At 40.0% G+C, this 19,222-nt stretch overlaps 1 protein-coding gene across 2 annotated transcripts in view; it reads left to right on the forward strand.

Annotated features, from left to right (window-relative positions):
* The window catches only part of ikzf4 (IKAROS family zinc finger 4), a 209,904-nt gene that overhangs the window by 167,012 nt on the left and 23,670 nt on the right, over nucleotides 1-19,222 (forward strand). For both annotated transcript variants that reach the window (XM_080218119.1, XM_080218120.1), the window contains 2 exons: nucleotides 3,540-3,800; nucleotides 5,568-5,735. In XM_080218119.1, coding sequence (XP_080074245.1) covers nucleotides 3,540-3,800; nucleotides 5,568-5,735 — 429 coding nt within the window. The remainder of the gene's footprint in view (nucleotides 1-3,539; nucleotides 3,801-5,567; nucleotides 5,736-19,222) is intronic.

Here is a 19,222-nt window from a genome sequence, read left to right on the forward strand (position 1 = left end):
GGAATGTGTTTTGTCATTTCAGAATTTTGACCTGATACATGCAGCAAAATTCTGTGCTGTGCCTATTTGTTTAGTGCTGTCTATGTCTATACAAAAAATACAATGATGCAGTATGTAAACCTTCCAATATCAACCCTCCTCCACAGTCCAAAGATGTGCAGGTTAGGTTGATTGGCCATGCCAAGAAATTGCCCCTTAGTGTCCAGGGTAGCTGAGGTTAGAGGGATTAGTGGGTATAATATGTTGGGATATTAGGTTAGGGCCTGGGTGGGATTGTGTTCAGTGTGGACTCAATGGGCTGAAGGGCCTCTTTCTGCACTGTAGAGTTTTATGAATATGTCAGTATCACGAAATTAAGATTAGTTTCTTTGCTCAGACAGTACAAATGTAAGGTATAGTTTGAGATGTGAAATCTTTATTGTCAAGTGTGAGGAGCACAGAAACCAAAACTGATTATTTTAAGTTGAATTTGAGATATTTTCCAATTTACTAACGTGTAGCAAAAATTATTAGCCTGATCAGCATGAATGGGCTGATGTATTGTTCCATTATGATATACTGAAGAAGGGAGTGTTTGATGTTCCAATGTACAGTGTGTTCTGTGTAATTGGAAGGTTCTGAAGATGGAGCAGAAAGGAAGTGACAGCTGAGTCACCCTAAGATGCTCTTGAAGTACTTACTGTCTTGGAAAGTGTTGCTAAAACCAGGAAATGGGCCATATGTTTGCCTTTTAGATCTCAAGGTGATGTGTACACACTGAAAGGAATTAGACATTTTAAATGAGTATGGGCAAGGAGTCTTGCCTGATGACTGACTTAGTGGTTCTGGACACAGCTTGGCATGAACACAAAACCACACAAAGCAGAACGTTCCAGGTTTGACACAGTTCTGTGCCGCATGAGATAAAATTGGCAGTAAGTGTGCCAGCCACTGCTGCAGGGCTGGGGTGGGAGGAAAAACACAGCCATGATTCTTGCTCCAGGCACTCCTGTGATTGAGCACTCAGCTCAGAGATTCATTTTGTCTCCTCCCCTTGCTACTATCCTTCATCCTCTCTTGAATCCCTCTTTTAAAAAAAAATCAAATAAGCTGTTAGCGCTCACACATGAATAGCCATTTGAACAAGGTACAGCCAGCAACTGTGAAACCATAACCCAGAAAATATTGGCACCTTCATGGTTTGCAAATTGGAAAGAAACGAATAGGGAGAAAGAAATGGAGATGGAAAATATGACCTGCGTTTTAAATGACAGGTTTTTTTTTGCTCGTTATTTTTGAGAGTTCCAGTTAGTTCTCAGCAGGCATTTACTACAGTACCAGAGTGGTCTGCTACCATGGCAAATGCACTGGTTGCCATGACAGTTTTTGAATTGGATATTTTAATACACAAAGTAGAAAGTCTTTTTTTTATTCGGACTAATTTTGCATTCATAGAACTGAAAGGCCAAGGATTGTGGGAGTTGTACTGTGGGGATGGTTTGTTGAGTGTCAGTTGGTATCCTGTTTGACTTGGAACTCTGATGCAATGACAAAATTGCATGGCTACATTTCATCCAAAATAATATGATTTAGTTTTGGGATTGAATCTGTGCAGTGTCTTTTTCATTTAATCTAAATGCTTATGTGAATTTAATCCCTGAATTTAAATCAAAAACTCTCCTAGACAGTTGGAAAGATGTGCAAATTCTGAGAGACTGCAGTTTTGTTCTGTCATAAATTTGGTTTTGTTATATTCATAATCTCATTCATCCTCATAGTGTTTGTGGCGTTTAATAATTAATTTTCAAATTTGAAGGAAAAGATAAATTGCAAGTAGCAGGAAATATTTTAGCTTTAAAACCCAGGTTATTTGAAGCTCCTTCTGCTTGCTTTTATTTTTTTTGTTAACTGCTTGCTACCAGAGTTGAATTGAAAGAAGCCATTTTACATAATTACAGTTTATAGTAGGGGTAATATGCAACAATAATTGTATTGCCTGATTGCTCTTGAGATTGAACCTCTCAGTAGTTGCTGGACTTGCATCCTGATGGTGTTTTCTGAAGCTCATAACAAGTGTGTTTTACAATGGGTAGGAATGGGACTTTTCTGCAAAACCACACTTTCTCCTGACTAGTTGAGCGGTCTTGATGGAGGCTATGGAGAAGGCAGTGGTCCAAACTGACCAATTTCCTGGCTGAAAGATGAACGTTAATGATAAATGACAATTGTAGAGAACCAAGTTCTCCAGCAATTTGATCTTTGATGTATAATGGTGTACAGTACATCAGACCTTTTGAATTTTTGCTAATGATTTGTGTCTGAAATTGTTTTTGGAGGTAGAGTGTTACTGTCACCTCCAGGAGCTGGCTTTCCACAGTCAAAGCTGCAAGATTGGAAGCTTCCAGTATGAAATTATTTTGACCAGTATCAACCATTTCCTAGGAGGGTTGAATCCATCGCACAAAACGGTTACAAACTCCTCTAACAGAGAGAGTTTTGTGGACGATTCACCCTGATGCAGATTTGGACCAGCATATAAGGGTCGTATATTTGTATTTTTCTACACTGTAAAAGTCATGAGTGCTGAATGGTATCATTGGGCACACTAGAGATTAAAAAAACCTCACTTCCCAGCAGTGATGGACTTTAACTTGACCAGAACAAAAATGTAAATAGTACTGCCCTGAAACTACAGGAATGAAATCATATACTTTTGAATGCTGAAAAGTAACGCACACCTTGTGTAAATTTTCTCTTCCTGCTAATCACTAATTTCCACTGTTATTGAGAATAAAATTCATGCCTACTCTCTCAGCTGAAGGAGAGCATTCACCGGTAAGCTATTGGGTAGAGGATGAAATGGAAAGATTATCTCAAGTGTTTAAAGGGGGTTATATCAAAATGGATCTATTTAACTGGTATATATATTTTTCTGTCTCGTTATTTCTGGGAGTCTTTTAATCACAGCAATTTTTCTCTTGCTTCTGTAGTCATAGTTGTGCCACGTTTTTTGTCTGCTACTCCAAGTCGTCATTATCCTAATTTGATTCCCAATTCTGTCCATTTCCAAACTGTATTCTTTGTGATTTTTGTTCCTTATTTTATCCTAATTGTTGCTTCATTCCAGAGAGGTTTTCTAGGTCTGCTATTGTCAAATGGTGCTAATTACTTGGATCAATAAAATGACCTGAATGGAGAGGGTGGGTGGGCGTGTGTGTGTTTTGTGTGCTTGCGTTTTTATTTGTATATATCTACTTTGTGTGCTCATACGCTGAAGGACAACAGTGCTGTAGAATTGGATCCCTTGTCCGCTTTCCCTCCCCCTTCCCCCCAAACACTTTTTCTGTACGCAAATGACCTCCCAGATGAGGCTTGCCATCAATACTGGGTCCTCTCTTGCTTCAAGCTTCCAAATATTTGGCTAGGGATGCTCCATGAGGGTTCACAAAAATTGGTTGCTGCACAGTTGCCACCTGGCCTGTCTTGATCAGCGCCCCATACCTGGTGTCTAGCCCTGTCGTCTTGTGGCTCCATCTGACATTTCTGATGTTCATTTGCAGCCAACTCCATCAAGGTTGAGATGTACAGCGATCAAGAGGCAGGGAGGCTTCTGGCACAGGAGGATGGCGCTAGTGATAAAGATGAAGCAGTCATTGTGGATGTGTCTTTTTCGGACCCGCTAGGATTCTTTGAGGGCACGGGGCAGGGACCTCATTCTCCTGGAGGGATTCGCCTTCCTAATGGAAAACTGAAGTGTGATCTATGCGGAATGGTCTGCATCGGACCGAATGTTCTTATGGTACATAAGAGGAGCCACACTGGTAAGTATACTTACACAAGTAAGGAAATGGAGTGGCATGTAGTGGGGCTTAAAGTCTCTATCTGTGGTGGCAGTTGTTTAAACTCGCTTGTGATTTATTTGCCCATGAAGTTTAGCCAGTTATTTCTGACCCTGGGAGCCTGCGGTTACAGGAGCAGACGAATTAAACTCTGGAGTATAGAATTCAGCTTCGACATATTTTAGAAGTCTTTCAAAACCTTTCTGCAAATGTTCTTGGAGCTTTTATTTGTTCTTTTACACTTGCATTTGCACTTTTTCTCTCAACCCACTACAATAGCATATCTGCAAAATCAAAAGGGTTTCAACTCAATTCCATTACGAAGGAGTCCACAGCGCAAAACTATAATAAGTTGGCTCTAAATTCACTGAAGCCCTGCAGATAGCTTGTGTGGAGAATGGAAGTGTTGCATTGATGCATCAGGGGTGGTTCTTCTGTGGCTGGAGTTAAAGTGCATCGAGACCGAGTGAGCTTTATCTTGCATCAAACCTGTGCTATATCAGACGTGTGGGTGCCAGACACAAAATCCCTTTCCCAGTATTGATGTCTCTCAGCATGAGCACAAAATTTACTAGAAAAAGTTGCCTTTGTTCGTTTGTTTACTACCAGAATGCTGTGTTTACAGAATGTATGTTTACTGGAATTTCTATGAATAATTTTTGACCAGTGCTGTGGCAAGAAAGCTGAGAAGGCCTTTTAGTGCTTGGGATTAGATTTTTTTTTCTTTTTGTTTTCTTGCAAATTTTTCCTCTGGGTGCATCGAGCTGCAACGTGAACTGGTTTCGTAATTGTATATTTACAGGTCAGGGTATCTGATGCTGATGTTTAAACTCTTAAGATCATGAATAGTCAAATAAGATGTATTTTAATCTGCTTTCTATTGTATTTAGTACATTTTATAAACTGTGGGAGCTATGCTGTATCTGAAATGGGACATCATGAAAGCTTTCTCCTGGTTAAGCTTGACAATCTGATCTGTGTGTCATTAAACTGAATGCACAGCTAATCATATTGGTAATAGATCACTTTATTTGACCCTTCCAAAGCAATATTAACTTTGTAATTTATACAGCAACTGATGGTTGTATGTCAGATTCAAGCACCTTTTAGTTTTTTTCTAGTCCAGTGTCGACTTGGCTTGGTTGACAGTGTTATTGTTTCAAAAGGTCCTGTATTTAAACCTCACCAGAATTTGAGTATAAAATGAGTAGCACCTAAGGGGGTGTTGCAATGTCAGAGGTGCCATTTGGTTGAAACAATAAGCCAAGGCTCCATCTGCTTATTCCCATAGTGCAGGTGACTGTCAAATTCAGTGGCATTATTTAAAAAGGTGCAGGAATTTATCGAGCATCTGTCTAATGGTTGGTCCTCAATACCAAAAACATTAAATGGTTATTCATCTCACCTGTTAATGGGACCTTGTCAGATGGCTGCTGCATTCACTAACTGCACTTCAAAGCAATTCGTTGTAAGTAAAATGCTTTGGAATGCCATGGGAGACGCAAACATCCTACAAATACAAATTATTTTATTTTGTTTGTGCTCGTCACTTTTAATCTTGTGTCCTTTTAATTCCATATGTGGTATACATCACCTTGAATTCCAGAAATGGAAAATCCTTTGTTTTCCAGCACTGTCAACCTTCACATTAATGAACACAAAGGTATTATGTTGAAAGGCTGATATGTTTTCTAAATCTATTTTTTTCTTGCTAGCTTTTTGACCTTTCTGCCCATCTTTCTTCCTCAGGCGAACGCCCCTTTCATTGTAACCAGTGTGGTGCCTCGTTCACACAGAAAGGAAACCTCCTGCGGCACATCAAATTACACTCTGGGGAGAAGCCTTTTAAATGTCCATTCTGTAATTATGCCTGTCGGAGAAGAGATGCACTCAGCGGACACCTCCGAACACATGCAGGTTGGTGGGTGGAATCTTGAAGCCAATGTGGAGAGAAAAGTGACCTTTTTTATAACAAAAAATCTTAACCTTCTCTTGCACAACAGCTATTTTCAAGATTCAAGAAGACATTGAGTAAACAGACGTTGTGGACGATGGGATTATATTTATGGGAGGGGTAAGGTGCAGAATATCAACTTGGTCACGAAATGGAAGTTGAAGCAAAACAGTCTGGCAGAGGTTTTTAAATCAATTTAATCAGGGCATATTTCAGATTTTCATTAAAGAAACTGTACAAAATCCATTCATTATAGTATGCTGCTCTAGTAGTGTTTTCTCCAAGGTTTCATATTCTGTAAGGCTTCCATGGGTACATGTACAGCTTGTTTGCTGTTGATCCATACAGATCAGGAAGATGCCAGTTTCTGATTCCTGAGACTTTTTGTAATAGCTGATCCAATTGATCTCTGCTTCCTCGGGATTTGAGGCGGGGAGTTGCAAATTGCTCAGAGTTCCAGCTCCTATGGTCATCCAGTGATAACTGAGTCTTGCAAAACCATGTAGAGCAGTAAACAATTGGAATAGACTTGACAAAGGCAGTTAATGGTATGTTGCCCTTTTTAAAAGGGGTTGGTTAAATGGTTAATAACAGATATCTGGATTTTTGTTATAGAGCAGGGCAATGACTGGCTGGAGCAAATCAGTTCTTGTGCTGTGTGCATCATGACAATATCCTCATGGATTGCAACTGGCTAGGATTGAGTGGTGGAGATTGTAATGTCAGTTTGATATCCTCGAGTGTTGCAAGATTACCATTGACAATCCAGGAGAAAGTTGTCTTATCTTGGAAACACTTACCTGTGGTTTCCCGTTTACCCAGGGATTACTGAAGTGAAGTAAACTTGATAAGAATTCAAATTAATATATGGTCTGTTGAAAGAACAATTTGATGGCCAAGTAGCTTTTCTTCCAAAATGCAGTCATTGAGTTTAGTTATTGGATGCAAGCATTTTTTTAAGCAAGAGAATGCTTTCCAGTTGGAATCTTTATATAAGATTCCGTGATGTAAATTTGCCCTTGGGCACTAACTGAAATGATTTGTGCTCGTTGGTTATGTTTTGCTGTTCTCAAATAGAGATCATTGTGGTATTTTCATTCTTGCCAAGAGAGCAGGTGCCACATTTTCTGTTGAAACAGAAGCCTAGAGAGAAAACCCCCACCACCCCCCTTTTTTCAAAGTCTGACTTTACCTAATGCAGCCATGCTGTCTAACAATTCACAAGATAAAATCAGTCAGGTTGCAAACATGTACATGTATTTAAAAATAAGTTAGGTAAAAGTGTTTTTAGCTTTGATGCTTGCCATGATTTTGAATGTTGAATTAGCAGTGTGGGAAGAGGTAAATAATAAACCGTAGATGTGCAGAAGAATAGAAAGCCCATGTTTTTATTTTCGTTAAACACCTCCCTGATGAGATAAAAATTCTTTGAATTAAGCAGAGTATAACATCTTTCACTTCGAGCTGGAAAGTCCCCTCCTTATCCAGAACATCCTAAAGTGCTTCACAGCCAATGAAGTACTTGGGATTGAATGTACGATGCTTGTGCAAATGTTAAAGAAGTAGGCAGTTTTTCAAGTGTTATTTGACTGCATTTTTCCCTTCATTACTTTTTTGGTCAACCAATAATTTAATAAAGGGATGCAATGACTTGATATAGTAGAGTCTTTCTGCAACCCAACTGAGTTTGTAAGATGTTATAATTCCGTCCATAGTTGTGTAATTCATCATGATGCATGATTGTTGTGAGGGAACTGCTTTGTGAGAATTTGGAATATATTGGGAGAAGGAGACTGATTTAGGCATTTAACTTGAAACTAAAAACAGAAAATGTTGGAAGTACTTGAGGCCTGGCAGCATGAGTGAAGAGAGAAACTGTTAACGTTTCAGGTCAATGGTCCTTTCCAGAAGGTGGTCGATAAGGTGCCTCACAAAAGGTTGCTGCAGAAGGTTAGGGTACACCGGGTTGGGGGTAAAGTGTTAGCGTGGATTGAGGATTGGCTATCTAACAGGAAGCAGAGAGTTGGAATAAATGGGTGTTTTTCTGGTTGGCAGTTGGTGACTAGTGGCGTGCCACAGGGATCGGTGCTGGGGCCTCAACTGTTTACCATATACATAGACGATCTGGAGGAGGGGGCTGAATGTAGGGTAACAAAGTTTGCTGATGACACAAAGATGAGTGGAAAAGCGAATTGCGTGGAGGATGCGGAAAGTATGCAGAGAGATTTGGATAGACTGAGTGAGTGGGTGAGGACCTGGCAGATGGAGAATAACATTTGGCAAATGTGAGGTTATCCACTTTGGAAGAAATAATAGTAAAATGGAATATTATTTAAATGGTGAAAAGTTGCAGCATGCTACTGTGCAGAGGGACCTGGGGGTCCTTGTGCACGAATTGCAAAAACTCAGTTTGCAGGTGCAGCAGGTGATCAAGAAGGCGAATGGAATGTTGGTCTTTATCGCGAGGGGGATAGAATATAAAAGCAGGGAGGTCTTGCTGCAACTGTGCAGGGCACTGGTGAGGCTGCAACTGGAGTACTGTGTGCAATTTTGGTCTCCTTATTTGCGAAAGGATATTTTGGCCTTGGAGGGAGTACAGAGAAGGTTCACCAGGTTGATACCGGAGATGAGGGGGTTAGCTTATGAGGAGAGATTGAGTAGATTGGCCCTGTACTCGTTGGAGCTTACGCAAGGATATTTTGGCCTTGGAGGGAGTGCAGAGGAGGTTTACTAGGCTGATGCCGGAGTTGAGGGGGTTGAGCTATGAGGAGAGGCTGAATAAACTAGGCTTGTACTCGTTAGAGTTTAGAAGAATGAGGGGAGATCTCATTGAGACGTATAAGATGATGAATGGGATGGATAGGATAGAGGTGGAGAGACTCTTCCCGCTCAGAAAGGACAGTAGGACTAGGGGGCACAGCCTCAAGATAAAGGGGGGGTGGTTTAGAACGGAGTTGAGGAGGAACTTCTTCACTCAAAGGGTGGTGAATCTCTGGAATTCTCTGCCCGTTGAAGTGGTGGAGGCTGCCTCGCTGAATATTTTTAAGACGTGGGTTGATGGGTTTTTGATAAGAGAGGGGATTAAGGGTTATGGGGAGAGGGCGGGAATGTGGAACTGAGCCACGACAGATCAGCCATGATCTTATTGAATGGCGGGGCAGGCTCGAAGGGCTAGATGGCCTACTCCTGCTCCTATTTCTTATTATGTTCTTATTATGAGTTTAGAAGGCTGAGGGGTGATCTTATTAGAGACATATAAGATAATGAAGGGGCTAGGTAGGGTAGAGGTAGAGAGATTCTTTCCACTTAGAAAGGAAACCAGAACTAGAGGGCACAGCCTCGAAATGGTGGTGGGGGGGGAGAGATGCAGTTTAGAACAGAGTTGAGGAGGAACTTCTTCTCTGAGGGTAGTGAATCTCTGGAATTCTCTGCCCATTGAAGTGGTAGAGGCTAGCTTGTTGAATATGTTTAAGTCACGGGTAGATAAATTTCTGATCGATAAGGGAATTGAGGGTTATGGGGAGCAGGTGGGTAAGTGGAACTGATCCACTTCAGATCAGCCATGATCTTATTGAATGGCGGGACAGGCTCGAAGGGCTAGATGGCCTACTCCTGCTCCTATTTCTTATGTTCTTATGTCCTTCAGAACATCGACCTGAAACGTTAGCTCTGTTTCTCTTTCTTAACAGATGCTTTCAGACCTGCTGAGTATTTCCAGCGTTTTCTGTTTTCTTTTCAGATTTGCAACATCCACACTATTTTGCTTTAGTTTTGGGCGTTTAACTTGAACTGTTGATTTGTGCGTGTACAATTTTTCCATTGAAAATGGAGAGAGCAAATGTACATGCAAGTCTTGTGCCTGTCCAATTCAAATAAACATTATGATCAGGCTAAGTTTACATTACTCTGAGTGCCATTTATTTTGATAAATAATTTTAGCAGTACAGATGTAAGAATAATCAATGACAGTTTCTTGTAGTCTGGATTCTTTAATAGTTTTGTGGAAACCAGTGTTGAACTTATGTTTCTGAATAAGTGACAGTTTCAGCAAAAAAGGCTTTGTGCCTTTTTGATGAAAATAGGAACTGAAGAAACCTCAGCAGCTCTCTGAAAGATAGTTTGGTACTCTCACACCTCCAACTCTGCCCAGATAGTGACACTTTACACAGCATTTACATTACATTATATTGAAGGCTTGATTTATGCATTATATTTATTCAACTGAAGAGGTTCGAGCACAAAATAGTAAACCACTCGTTTGTGATATTTGGTTAATTGTTTGATATTCTCCCCGCCCCTTTTATTTGCTTGTGTGTCTCAACTTCCTTCTGCATATTGAAGCAGATACACAGAGCAGTTTTCCTTTGCAAACGTATTTTGATTGCAAAATATTTAGAAACCAGTTTAAAGGTTTGGATTGCCAAAAGGTGTTTGATGAGGTGCCAAACAAAAGATTAATATGTAAGATGAGGGTTCATGGAATTGGGGGTAATGTATTAGTATGAATGGAGGATTGGTTACAGACCAGTAGTAGACTGAGGAGAGAGAGAGAATCTGGCGCGCAGAAAGAATCAATGCTTGGGCTTCAGCTCTTTAAAATCTAACTAACAAGTTCAACAAAGAGACCGAAGATAATTTCTCTGGAAGTTTGCTGATGAAAAACTTGAGGGAATGTGAACTATGAGGAGGGCACAGAGGCTGCAAGGAGATATTGACAGATTGAGTGTTTATTTAGATTTAGAAGTCTAATTTAGATTTCTGATAGACAAGGGAATTAAGGGTTATGGGGAGAAAGCGGGAAAGTGGAACTGATTCACTTCAGATCAGCCATGATCTTATTGAATGTTGGGGCAGGCTCGAAGGGCTAGATGGCCTACTCCTGCTCCTATTTCTTATGTTCTTATGAGTGTGTGTACAACAAGGACTCAGCTGGAGTATATTGTAGGAAAGTGTGAAGTTATTCACTTTTATAGTAAGAAGAGTAAAATGTTAAGACCCAAGCCAGAAAACTCAAATTTTTCGATGAAGTTAGCCCATTTGATTTTGGCATGGGTCAGCAGAAGTTGTTTCAAATGACCCACAAGGAAGCTTTTACCAAGCATAGTTTATTAAGAGCACAGTTAAAATAGAACAAAAAGAATTAGTATAACTTTTATCAATTACAAAATTTCAACATGACACACTGTATAGCTCCTAATTGTTAGGCACCTCTGCTGTTCCAAGTTAAATACCATCTCACAGACAGACACCTTTCTTCAGACTTGCCACAGAAATAAGTATGCTCACATGATACTGGATTATCAGCATTCAACACCTCTGTGAATTAGTCCTTAGAATGTTGAACCAATTCTGAGGCCTCTGGGGGAAAAAGAAGCTGTCCTGAGGGATGTCACCTGACCTGGCAATCATCCTCAATCAAACCCCAGTCTGTAATCCTAAGGAACACTAAAAGCCACAGGACCCTGCATTAATTCAGATTAAAATTAGCATGATGTCCATTATATTGCTTCAGTAACAATTAGAAGGCACCAGCTGCAGACAATAATGCCAATAAAATTCTGCAGAGAAACACAAGGCACAGTACTTTCGCAAAGCAGAACATTTTTTTTAGAAGGTGTGAAAGTTAAATATTCAGAGAGTTGAATGTATTCTTACTGGAGGTATAATAAGCAATTTGGAAGGCAAACTGCATTTGTCTTTTATTGCAAGAGGATTGGAGTGCAAGAATAAGGAGGTCTTGCTACAATTATGTGGGGCTTTAGTTTAACAACACCTGGAGCACTGTGCAGTTCTCCATATGAAGGAAGGATATACTTGGCGGTTTAGTGAAGGTTCACTAGATTGATTTGCATGCTGAGAGAGTTGGCCTGTGATGAGAGGCTGTGTGTTTATTTAAACAGGGTTGATGCATTTTTGTTTACTTTGGTTTCCCTTGGGGTTTCAGTGTGGTTTTGATTAGGTTGACTGACAAAGCCGTGCGATTAACGGGAGAAGCTAAGCATGCAGGAAAGACTTTTCGTTTCATTTTTAAAAATTGAGCAGTTGCTCACTGGAGCTATTTAACAGCATTGCGTGCTCTCATGCACTCTCTCTCAATGTTCTAAAAGTTCTTGGACTATTAACAGGTACACAACATAAGCCTGTGTTGTTTGCTAACTGATTTTGAAGAGGGGTTTTGAGTCTAAGAGGAATACTGCTTGAATTGGAACTAATAGAGCTAGGTTAGCAGTTGACCATTGTGTCTTGCCATGTTTAAGTATTGTTCAAATGTTAAATTAATTAATTTTTTATAGTCAAACAAGGTTTGTTTTGTTAAAAGTCTCGTGTGTCAATAGAACCATACCTGGAGTGAAACACCTTATCCCCTCAATGCCAAAATAGCAAATAGTTGGGGTCTACTCTAACTTCGTATTATACCTTGGGGTTTCTGATCCGTACCCTAATGTAGGAGGCTGTAATTTGGCATCACTCCCCAGTATACAAATGTATAAGATCTCTCCATGTTGATGGAATTATAACTTTCCAAAGTTTAAAATAGATTACAGTTTTAAATTGGTTATGACTGAGCAAGGTTTGATAAACCTAACTTATGAATTAATTATACGTTTTTTCCACAACTGTTATAATCTAAACCCACATCTGATGCCATTCAATGTCATTCACACCGAGTGAATTTTTTATTTTGAATCTGTTTGGAACCAATATGGTAGACAAGTGGAATGGGTAATGTCACTGTTTCCAGTCATAATGCAAAGTGCAAATAGAGAAAATTGTTTTTTTTTGTCTGCATTAGGTAAGCATTTTTATCCCAAGGCTAACTTGAGACATAAAACTGGTTTATCTCCCAGGGAAACAATACTGTGCAAGTAAAAAAAGATTGCCAAACGAGGGAAAACCAAATAAGACTATATAGCCTGCCAATGTTGCAAAACTGAAGTTATGACAACAAGACCTTAACTGGGTGAATTTTTTTTATATAAACTACATTCTACTTTCTGCAATTTATGTACTGACCACGCGCCTGACTGTTTGTAAAATGTTGCTGAAGGATAACAAGATTTGGGAACCTTGGATGACGAGAGGAATTGAGCTTAGTCAAAAAGAAAAAGGAGACATACATAAGGTTTAGGAAACTGAAGACAGACAGCCCTCAAAGAATATAAGCAAGGAGTTAAGAGGGCTAAAAGGGCCATGAAATGTCCTTGGCAAACAGAATTAAGGAAAATCCCAAAGCATTTTATATATACATAAATATGTAATATATGGAGCAAGAGGGAGCTGTGGAAAGGGTAGATCCACTCAAAGACAAAGGAGGGAATGTATGCGTAGAGCCAGAGGAAATGGCAAGGTCCTTAATGAATACTTGTATTAATATTCACAAAGGTGAGGAACATGATGGATGATGAGTCTAGAGAGGGGTAATGTTGATATTCTAGGGCATGTTGATAAAAAGGAAATGGTGTAGTGTTTTGAAAAGCATCAAGGTAGATAAGTCCCCAGAACCTGATGGAATCTATCCCAGAATATGGAGGGAGGCAAGGGAGGAAATTGTTGGGGCCTTGTATGAAATCGTTGTCTCCTCTTCAGTCACAGGAGAGGTCCCAGAGGCTGGAGATTAGCCAGTGTTTAAGGAGGGCAACAGGGATAATCTGGGAAATTACAGCTGGTGAGCCTACTGTTATTGGTAGGAAAATTACTGGAGAAGATTCTTAGGGACAGGATTTACTCATTTGGAAAAATATAGACTTATTAACAATAGGAAGCATGGCTTTGTGTGCTGGGTTGGTCGTGTCTCAAACTTGATTGAGTTTTTTGAGGAAGTGACATAGATGATTGAGGGTGGGGCAGTGGATGTTGTCTACATAGAGTTCAGCAAGGTCTTTGACAAGGTCCCTCATGGCAGGCTGATACAGAATGTGAAGTCACACCCGCAGTGAGTGAGTAAAATGGATACAGAACTGGCTTGGCCATAGAAGACAGTAGAGGTTGGAAGGATGCTTTCCTGACTGGACATCCGTGACCAGTGGTGTTCCACGCTGATCAGTGCTGGGACTCCTGTTGTCTGTTTTATGTTATACAGTAAAGTGCAGATCCCTTAGAAGAAGCATTAATATAGAGAGATCGAGGTGTATCAATTCACAGTTCCTTGAACTGGGCAACACAGGTGGATAAGGTGGTCAAGAAGGCATATGGCATACTTGCCTTCATTGGTCCAAGCATAGAGTATAAAAGTCATGTTGTATCTGTATAGAACTTTCTTTAGGCCTCATTTGGAATACTGGGTACAGTTCTGGGCGCCACACTACCAGAAGGATGTGGAGGCTTTGGAGAGGGTCCAGGAAAGGTTTACCAAAACATTGCTTAGTTTGAAAGGTATTAGCTATGAGGAGAGATTGGAGAAACTTTGTTTTCGCTTGAACATCGGAGGCTGAGGAGTGACCTGATAGAAGTTTACAAAATTGAGAGTCATGGACAGAATGGATAGTCGGAGTTGTTTTCCCAGGGTAGAAATATTAATTATTAGGGGACATAGGTTTAAGGTAAAGAGAGAAAGTTTAAAGGAGATATGAGGGGGAAGTTCTTTTACACAGAGCGTAATAAGTGCCTGGAATGCACTGCAACAGGAGATGGTAGCATATACAATAGCAATGTTTAAGAGGCATCTTGACAGATACATGAATAGGCTGGGAAAAGAGAGATATGGACTGTGCAGAGGTTTTCAGATTATAAAGGTGTCATGTGTTCGCACAGGCTTGGTGGGCCTGTTCCTGTGACTGTAATAATTTCACAACATGCAGTAGAAGCTCCAAAGATCACATTGTCAGAAGTCGCTGAGAATTCAGAAAGACTCTGACCTATTCATTTTGGCTAAGACTGTAAGATTGTAGGTTATGTTCTGATCAGTAATAGAATTTTTTAATTTGTTCACTGGTAACTGAGTTTTGTCTACTAACTGAAGATGCTTTGTCAGCATCTCCTGCTCATCCCTTTAGTCTGGTTTATGGGAGTTAATGGTTTAAAATTATGAATTACGGGCAGCACGGTACCACAGTGGTTAACACTGCTGCTTCACAGCTCCAGGGACCTGGGTTCGATTCCCGGCTCGGGTCTCTATCTGTGTGGAGTTTGCACGTTCTCCTTGTGTCTGTCTGGGTTTCCTCCGGGTGCTCTGGTTTCCTCCCACAGTCCAAAGATGTGTGGGTTGGGTTGATTGGCCATGCTAAAATTGCCCCTAACGTCCTGAGATGCGTGGGTTAGAGGGATATGGGAGTAGGGTGGGATTGTGGTCGGTGTGGACTCGATGGGCCGAAGGGCCTCTTTCTGCACTGTAGGGTTCTGTGATTCTATCTATGATTTATAATTTGGAATTGTTAAATCACTTTTAAAGTGGTAATTTAAGACATAAAAGGTTCTTTACTTTTGATTATCCTTCCTTTCCTGAACACAGTGAATCATGTTGATGTACATTCTTGAGACCTGGCACACTTCTGGTGTCATGTTCAAGTGGTTATTCTTCTTGTGAGATGGGACAGGGAGCTTTAGCAGATTATTTAAGTGTGGTGACATCATAGTTAAGCCTGATCCTGTTCTTAGCAGATTTCAAATGCACTTTTACAGTGGCTGCTTGCATTATGTTTATAGTGTCAGGATCCCGGACCGAATCCCAAATTACATTAAGGCGCCAGACTAGACCCAACAATCTTTCTATTTTGATATAAATGTGAAGAAAGGATCCTTCCTTCCAGGAATGATTCCACTGACAAAGTAGGGATATGTTATAGTAAAACAAAATTTATTAACTGTTTAAATATAATCCTATCAAATGAAGGAACTGAACTATTAACAGTTCAGCAATACTTAACAATGCAAAGGAAACAACTTTAATTTCTAATTTATCACCATTTCCATTCCAAGTAACCAATAAACTTAAATGCCACTTTAAATAATGTTAGCAACTGTAAATATACTTGCTATAATGAGTGCAGACCATCTTGAAGCTTTCCGAGAGAGAGAGAGTTCCAGAAGCCTGCAAAGATGATACCATCATCACACGTGAGAACACCATCCACCAGGTACACGGTAAATACTCTTGCAACTCGGCCAACATTGTCTACCTGATACGTTGCAAGAAAGGATGTCCCGAAGCATGGTACATTGGGGAGACCATGCAGACGCTACGACAACGGATGAATGAACATCGCTCGACAGTCACCAGGCAAGACTGTTCCCTTCCTGTTGGCGAACACTTCAGTGGTCACGGGCATTCAGCCTCTGACCTTCGGGTAAGCATTCTCCAAGGCGGCCTTCACGACACACGACAGCGCAGAGTCGCTGAACAGAGACTGATAGCCAAGTTCCGCACACATGAGGACGGTCTCAACAGGGATCTTGGGTTCATGTCGCACTATCTGTAACCCCCGTGACTTGCCTGGGTTTGCAAAACCTCACTTACTGTACTGTCTGGAGACAATACACATCTCTTTAAACTGTGATCAGTGCTCCTTCCACTCACATTATCAGCCACTTCAGGTCTTGAACAGCAGGTTAGGTGTAAGGATTCGCATTCTAATCAGTAATCTCTAAACTGTCTGTGCTTTATATGCTCTGTCTGAGGCCAGAACTCTCCATTCACCTGACGAAGGGACTAACCCCGAAAGCTTGTGAGTATATTATCAAATAAATAGGTTGGACTAAAACCTGGTGTTGTCAGACTTTTTACTGTGTTTACACCAGTCCAACGCCGGCATACCCACATCAAGTCTAACTTCAATCAGGCTTCAGCTGCAAACTAAACTGCTTTCTGTAAAAGCTTTTTCCCTCTGTCACAGAACCAGGACTTCCCACAACCACATCATCACATGACCCTGTCTATCACTAATCAGAGTTGCATCTGAGCTGAATTTTTGAACATGCCCCTTAAACACACAAAAACAATGTATCCATATCAATTGCATTACTATCATCACAATAGCTCACTCTTCTTTTGTTGCATTTCCTCAGTAATGTATTTGTATTTTTTTCTTTTAAGCTCCTGCTGGTCAAGTCTTTTAAAATTTCTTGCGGTTAAAGCTTTTAAGGAGATGCTTAGGGAAACACTTCATGCAAATAAACTCAGTACTGTAGGAGGGAGTAAACTGTAGAATGTGTAAGATATTCTTATGCCACAATTTGATTGTTTTTAGAAGTCGGTGTCTTAAGAAGGAACTCGAACCACAGCAAAGACTGATAACGGTTCAGGGTGAGGATGGTTAATAAGAAAGTGGCTTGACAGTACACATACAATCATTTGTGGGATATTGTGGTTGATGCAGCTGCAGTGTTTCACATAACTTAGCATTTTGATTTAAAGCAAATAAACCCTGCTGTGTCCTTATTGCACAATGCAGCATGGTTTAACTTTGTACGTAGGCTCTTTAAAGAGTTCGTGAAATAGTTGCACTCTGTAGGTAAGTGCCTGGCCTATGCTAAGCATCCCTCCAACTTAAATTTTGGCCCCACTCAATGGGCAATCACAGTGAACACTTTTGCCCAGCTACTGTGCAGTGTAATTCGTTGATGTTCAAGCTATTGACATTTAGCTTTGACAAAGGGTCATCTGGACTCAAAATGTCAGCTCTTCTTTCCTCACAGATGCTGCCAGACCTGCTGAGATTTTCCAGCATTTCTTCTTTGTTATTTATTGAACCACTTAAATGGGGATGTTTATCAACATTCAGATGTTTCAGAGCAAGACGTTGGTACTAGGAGTTCATGTGCCAATGTTCAATAGGATTGCAAACAACTTGGCAGGAGCAACATTTGCATTGCTTACAAAATGTATATTTTCCTTCATAATGTACTTTTAATGTAACCAGTCTACGAAAACTAGAAGGCAGTTCTAAAAAGTTTTTTGAGAGAATTTTTTATTAGCAATTTTACTTTGCAGTTACCAAAATCAATATAATAGCCAAAGCCATCTGCAGAGTGTTTTAAATGGCTCATTTTCATTTGCATTTGCTTCTGCTTTGGAAAGTTTGCTGCTTTCAGATTTGAATCTGGGGTTTATAAAGAGCTGTTTGTGATTGTTAGAGTAGCCTTATTTCATGTGTATGCTGCCTTTTATTCTTGCATCTTAAATTTTCCATTTTATTCATCAGCTGGCAGATATTTCCAACTTGGCCAGTGACAAAGAGACACAAGCTATTCGCTGACTATTCTGTTGACAAAATACTTGATCACTTCTGTATTTGAAGCTTTAATGTCCTATTTTCAAGTTTGCATTTTATTTCAATATCTGAATAGCCAGGAATATTATTCAAGAACACTGGGAGTTTTTTTTAACCTTGATTGTCTCTTTCTTTCCTATCTTTAGTTAAGTACAACCTTTAACTTCTAATGTCACCCCTGAATTCCTGTAGTTCTTTGTAATGAGGGGAATGCCTTCATCTCATTTCTCAAGCAGCATGGCTTCCAGCTTTACTAGGAACTAAAGGCTTCTATAATTCATATATATCCCTATTCAAAACAAATGTTAATCACCTTGACATTATATAGCCTTTTAGCCCCTTACTCATTTTTACAAGTCCTTTGTGAACAAAGCCTCAGAAGAAAATATCCAGTTTCATCTAAATTCCAGACCTTGTATAAGATAGAAAACCTAGAGTTTATTTAAGCTGATCTTCCCAGTGTTTTTCATCATTGTGGCATTTCTATACCTTCAACAAATAGGATTCTAAACTAAAAAAATTCAGAAAATGATAAAAACGCTCAGCAGTTCAGGTAATGTCCATGGAGGGAGAAAAAATAACTTTTCAGATTGACCTTTCATCAAAAATTCATCAACCTGAAATATTTATGTTTCTCTCTCCACGGATGCTGCCTGACCTGAGTGTTCCTAGCATTTTCTGTTTTTATTCCCGTTTTCCAGCATCTGCAGTCTTTTGCTTTTGTAGATTAATATCCAGTACCTGTTCTCAAGTTTACTGGTAGACATTTCAGGTTAGAAACCTTTATTTTTAGGGAGACAATGGCCTCTGGCACCTGGGCGGAGAATGGCCAAACACCTTTTGGACTGTTAACCCAGAAGGCAACATACCTCCTGTCAATCTGAGTTTCGTTCCTCTGAGAGCCTTGTGGTGAAAGTCAAGCTTCCAATTCACTGCACTATCCAATCTCCTTTGTGTAATAGTCTGTAAAACTAACAATCTTCCTCTCATGTACTTCATAAACTATTAAAAGATGGTTGAGATCAGTCAATTTGCCACTGGCTGGAAATCAAATTTGGAATCTTCCTGCTTGTTGCATGCTACTCACTGGATGAACTGATCAGGGGAGTGACATTCCTACAATTATGTTGGAAGTTCTATAAATTAAATTGCTTTAAGTTAGAAGCACCACATTGAATATGAAGCACACTTTTCTTTGCGGTGTTAGATTTCTTGATTTGCCAGAGCCATTAATACTTGATTAA

This window comes from Carcharhinus amblyrhynchos, chromosome X (genome assembly GCF_965287045.1).
Source record: "Carcharhinus amblyrhynchos chromosome X, sCarAmb.v2.hapA, whole genome shotgun sequence".
NCBI lineage: Eukaryota > Metazoa > Chordata > Chondrichthyes > Carcharhiniformes > Carcharhinidae > Carcharhinus > Carcharhinus amblyrhynchos.